A 6,000-nucleotide genomic window follows, 5' to 3' on the forward strand; every position below is an offset into this window, starting at 1 on the left:
TGTATGTACTGCTCATAGTTGTAGGCTGGGATCTGGGACGGTGTATAGAGGGAGTATGAGGGGTAGTCGAAGAAAAGAGTATGCAATCTATCAAGGGTAGGTGTACTAGTTTACCATCCCTCAGAAGAAAGCAATCTACCACTTCCCTCTCGAGTTTTTCCAAGGATTGCTCGAAAGAGTCTTGCAATGCCTCCAAATCGGTGTCCAGTGCCTCCTTTAAAGCCGCTTCCCTTATAAGTGTACTGTTAATTAACTGTCTATGCTCTGCATCTAGAGGTTCAATTTGAGTTTTTAGGGCCAATAAATCACCTTTCATTTGTTCAAACTCTGTCTGCACTGAATGCATGTTACACACATCAGTTGCAGGTATCTCAGCATTAACAACATCATCATCATCATCATCATCAGAGATGTACAAAGAACTGAGCATAGGTGTAATTTCAGCCCGCTGGAACGAGCTTGCAGTAAAATCCACATCCTGATCTAGCCTGTAACCTTCAGTAGTACAATCACCAGTGTTAACGACATCATTAGTGAACTCCTTTTTTTTTTTTTGTCTTTTATATAAAATATTAATACTGCACTGAAAGAGCCCCCGTTCGTCCACCACTACGTAACAACCAACCTCGGCGAGCCCCTGGTTACAATTAAGATCTGGGCTCTGACAACGTATAGAATAAAAGCCCAACAAAATCCACAAATAACATTCACCAAGTCTGTTGTGTATTATACGAACGAAAGCCACCAAATATATACAATGAACCCACAGCCACAGACTCTCTTGCAGTGAAAAAGTCCTTTTGAAGACATATATACAACAAATTAAAGTCTTTTGGATCATCCTCACGTGTGGTTTTTATCGTCATTCCTCTATATAGCCCGTATACATTGGAACGAAATGTTGTTTCTCCAGGACCAACAAATAACAGCGTGCAAGACTACATAAAGTACAATATACACAGCATTGTGAAATGGACAGCAAATACACAGAACGATAAATCTGATGTGTCTCGTGTACGGCATGTGCTGATTATTTTTGGATACTGTGTGAATGATGGACAGAAATGACTTTCATGTGCAGTATTTCTAAACGTGGACAGTGTCTACCCGGGTTTGGGTGATGCATCATAAATACGACCCATTGAGCATGACCATATATGGAGGAAATTACTGCATAGACTTAATATTTCTATTACTTGTGATCACAGACAATAAAGAATTGTAGAAATGTGTAGAAATGTGGACATGTGTGGTTTTATGGGATACACCAGAAATTTTATTTAATCTTTAACTTTTAATCCCTCTGTATTAGAATATAAAATAAACATGCCCCAACCAATATTACCATATATGGTGATAAATAATTGAAATATCATGGTGTCTATAATTAAGTACCTGTGTGAGGTGAGGAACGTGTTGCACATGTACACGCTGTCCACGCTGCTGTGCTGGAGCTCTTCAGCCAGCACGTCTCCCATGGTGCACTGCAGCAACCGCGGCACTTCCTCATTCCGGTCGCCGTCGAAAATCCCGTAAACCGCTTCCACGCTGTCCCCGAATCGATCCATGGCCAGCACGGACACACACAGCCTACACAGACAAAAAATAAATAAATAAATCACAGAGCAAAACAACTTCAAAACGACAAACACTGTGTGTCGTGCTGTTATGGGAAAATAATCAATGACAGGGTGGTGTTAACTGGTGCAGCAGAGTTAGTGTTATTAACCTGACGTGGATTAGTATCCAATATATAACCACACATCCCGAAGTCTTTTATTTGCCAATGAGTACAATTGTTTATTTATTAAAGAGCGACATGTCATACTTTTTATCCATTCGTAGTTATATTTCATTTGTGGAGCATCCATGAAACATGTTCCTGTTCATGTTCCTTCATCAGACTTCATCGTCTTCATCATCAGTTTATATATATATATATATATATATATATATATATATATATATATATATATATACACACACACACACATAAACCTGTGATTTGCAGCTGCACTACTGTCAGTGCTGCTGTTACCGAAACTTAATCAACGCCTCGTAACCAATCAGAATTGAGAATTCAGCAGCACTGTGGTATACACCGAGCAGACGGAAGAAAGGACAGATATATGACACTGATAGTAGAGACAGAGTGGAGGTGACGACCCTCTGAGGGGGAGCACGGGACTAACGCCTCATTAAATATGAAAACTGTTCTTTACATCCACGGGGCATCGCAACCTTACAGCGAGGCGACTCCGAGCACCTGCAGGAAACACACTGCAGGCATGCTGAGGGATTAACGCTGATCATTCGTAGAACTGTGCTCACTTGTTCCTCTGGCCGCTCATCTCGGCGTAGCCGTGATCCCAAAGTACGCACGGGCCCTGCGAGTCCGCCGCGGTCAGAGACGGCTTCTGGTCCAGCTTCAAAGTAGTTATATGACTGAGAGAAAGACATTCGGGATAACGTGAAATTAGAGTCAGCAGAACCTGAACCTGAATTTGTAATGCCTGAATTCAGAACCAGTATAATCAAATATCTTAAGAATTTTCGATTCATACAACAATAAATCGTCGTTTAAATAATTACAGAGTTGTGTGCCAGGATGATTTTTATAGTTCATCAGACATGACGATAAAGAGAACCCGGTGTGGCTGCTCCTTAATGATCAAGCCTGTTTTCACACCATGTGTTTTTTAAAAACTGTCTCATGCGTCTCATGACTCTTCGCCGTCCTAGCCAGCATCCACTAACTAACTAGCCTAGCTTGATTTCTAGACGAGACGTATTATTTTCAGTGATGTTTTTCAGTTTCGGTTCGTTTCTCTCACCCCTCAACGTGCAACCTGATTCGTAAAGGTCAAAGGTTAAAGTTCACCTCACATAAAAGCGCCCGAAAGCAAAGTACCTTTCACTTTAACGCTTTCTAAAGTGATTTTTTTTTTTTTTTATTTGGCTGGATTTTTAACGTAGTCAATTCATTTGTTTCTTGTGTTCGTAAACAAAACAAAACAAAACAAAAAAAAAACCTTACACGTTTATTTGTTTATATTGTACGACTCGGGAAAGAGTTATATCATCACGGACGTGAGGCGTGGTCTAAATCAGAACACCAACCACGAATTACGTGATAAATCTAATAAATGAGAACGGTTTAGTACGTAGCCGTTACGTCCTCGCGTAAACGAGACAAAACTAGCTGGAATAACGATATTTTCCTCATTTCCTCGGATGTGTAGGAAACCGACTAAGAAAAGACTCGAATAAAAACACGGTTATTGCACTTATTACAGCATCGAACGCTAACAACGTTGCTACGGCGTTCAGGAAAGTGAAGAGTACAAGAAAAGCGATTCACTTGCGTGGGATTTTCTTTTAAACACAGTAAAACGTCTGTAATTGAACGCGCCACGGTTCACCAAAACGGACTAGGTGACCGATCGGTGAATCGGATGTTCCCTGTCACACGCTCGTACTATATCGCGTGTCCTCTGCTCTCCACGCCGGTGTGACGGCTCACCTGAACAGGTTGAGGGTTTTGTGTTCCAGCATCAGGCTGCTGTTCCCACTCAGGTCGAGTTCCTGCAGCGTGGCCGGGACAGAATCGGGCAGCAGGATCTCGGTGAGCTCATTACAGCTCACGTCCACCAGCTACACACACACACACACACAGAGCACGTACACACAACAATACATGTGTGTAAAATATATGCAGATACTTGATTTTGGATTTCTTGATACACACTCACCGTCCACTTTAACTACATATTCATGAGCTTATCTAATCAGCCAATCATGTGGCAGCGGCGCAGTGCATACAATCATGCAGGTCAAGAGCTTCGCATCAAACATCGGAATGAAGAAAATCTCTGTCTGATCTGTGCGACTTTAACCGTGGCATGGATGTTAGTGCCGGTATTTCAGAGTCGGCTGATCAACTGGGATTTTCACACAGAACAGTCTGTAGAGTTTACACAGAATGGTGCGAAAAATAAAAAAAACATCCTGCAGGCTGAAACACCTTGTTGATGGGAGAGATCAGAGGAGAATGACCAGGCTGGTCTGAGCTGACCGGAGGTCTAGAGTAACTCAAATAATCACTCTTTACATCCGTCGTGAGCAGAAAAGCATCTCAGACCGCACAACAGACCGAACCTTGAGGTGGACGAGCTACAACAGCAGAAGACCACGTCAGGTTCCTGTCCTGTCAGCCAAGAGCTAGGCTTCTATTATATTCTAATATTCTGGTTTCAAAATTATTGGCACCCGATTGATTAACATGTGGTAAAGCTGTCCCTGGAGACATAAACAGCACTTGGCATCTCCTGGTAACGTCTAACAAGGAGATGGAGATGCTCCTGGTCCACTTCTCCATGCACGTTAAACATCTTAAACTCCTTTACATTCTCAAGACTGTCCACTTCCATTCACACCACAGGGTTTTTTTCAGTAGGGTTCAAACACAGAGGCTGATCTGGATCTCTGCTCATTCGGGCTAATTATTTAGTGAAAAGATCTACAGGAACGTCTTAAATCTCCTGGCTGAAGCAGCTTAGAAACCTATGACATGACCCGTGCAGGTGAACGAGCGTCCGTGTCTTTGGTGTTTAAAGCTCTTTGGTGGCGGATGGCAGAAGAAATTTCACACATGTGGACGCTCCTACGTGTGGCTCGCACTGACCTTTATCTCGGGCAGGTTGAGGACTTCGGGGAAGACGCTGATGTGGTTGGAGTGTGAGATGAGGGTGTGAAGTCTCTTACAGCTGGACACGGTGGAGGGGACGGTCTTCATCTTGTTACCGCTCACATTCAGTTCCTCCAGCAGCTCCAGCTTGCTCAGCTTACTGACAACATCAACACCGTGAGAGAAAAACAGACATGAGGGCAGGAGAGGATGCAGACGGCAAAACCCCGCCGAGGGACGATGCGGAGTCGCACCGAGGAAGGGCGGGGGGTGGGGGAGTCAGGTAAAGAGTCAAAAAAAAAAAAAAAACAGTTTTCAATATAGTCCTTTTACAAATGGCTTGTCTACTCTTATCTTGTGGAAACCGTGACGGGGCTGATATTTCCATTAAGCGTGTCTGTGATGACTGACGCGGCATTTTTAATCCCTTTCTAACTATCATTATTATTAAAATTGCCATGTTCAGACAGAAATGTAATGTGTTTAACGTTAGCCACGTCATATACACACACGGATAGAAATGATTTCACGTCAATCATTCGACCGTCACAGAAAGCCGGGCGGAACTATCAAGGAGGAAAAGTCAGGTCGAGAAACGACTAATTCGTTATACTGGGAGGGGGCGGGGCTTGTAGGGGTGTGTCGGACAGTTTGCTGGGGGGGGGGGGGGGGCGGGGGGGGCGTCGGTGCATTAAAAATCCTTCTCTTTTAGGATGTAAATTTTTTTTTTTAGTCATATCTCGTACTAGGGTTCTCCAACGTTAAAATGTGAACTTCTGTGGAGAAAGCGTGAAAGTCGGTAGGTCTGGAGTATGTACGAGAACTTAAGCCCTGTCCTGATGGTGTTCGCGTCTCAAAATGGTGGCCGTAAATCCTATCGCGGTGGCTCCTCCGTGATGAAAATCTCATAAGATAACACTTTAGAGGGAAAATTAGAGCAACTAGAAAAAAACTAGAATATTTCCATAAAGCACAAAAACATATATTAGAAACAATCTGCAGCGAGCAAACATTTATGAAAACTTTTTAATATGCAAATGTCATACTTTCTATCATAATGTAAAAAAATTTAAAAATCCAGAATTTACAGAAGGATGGTAATGTGATTAATGTGAGGTTGAGCAAAACAACAACAACAACAACAACAACATATAAATGTATTATCAATAAAATACATGTTTATTAATATTTATTTATTTATTTATTTATTTCGGTAATTTATTTTTCAACAATAAATGTGGTAACAATTATTATTATTATTAGTAGTAGTAGTAGTAGTAGTAGTAGTATTGTTCTTGTTTAAATAATTTTTG

At 42.0% G+C, this 6,000-nt stretch overlaps 1 protein-coding gene across 2 annotated transcripts in view; it reads right to left on the reverse strand.

The window, feature by feature from the left end:
- The window catches only part of phlpp2 (PH domain and leucine rich repeat protein phosphatase 2), a 53,030-nt gene that overhangs the window by 11,923 nt on the left and 35,107 nt on the right, over positions 1-6,000 (reverse strand). For both annotated transcript variants that reach the window (XM_017477525.3, XM_017477527.3), the window contains exons 14-17: positions 4,685-4,847; positions 3,524-3,654; positions 2,332-2,445; positions 1,396-1,590 (exon numbers count right to left, since the gene is read on the reverse strand). In XM_017477525.3, coding sequence (XP_017333014.1) covers positions 1,396-1,590; positions 2,332-2,445; positions 3,524-3,654; positions 4,685-4,847 — 603 coding nt within the window. The remainder of the gene's footprint in view (positions 1-1,395; positions 1,591-2,331; positions 2,446-3,523; positions 3,655-4,684; positions 4,848-6,000) is intronic.

The sequence above is a fragment of the Ictalurus punctatus genome, chromosome 10, assembly GCF_001660625.3.
Source record: "Ictalurus punctatus breed USDA103 chromosome 10, Coco_2.0, whole genome shotgun sequence".
Taxonomy (NCBI): domain Eukaryota; kingdom Metazoa; phylum Chordata; class Actinopteri; order Siluriformes; family Ictaluridae; genus Ictalurus; species Ictalurus punctatus.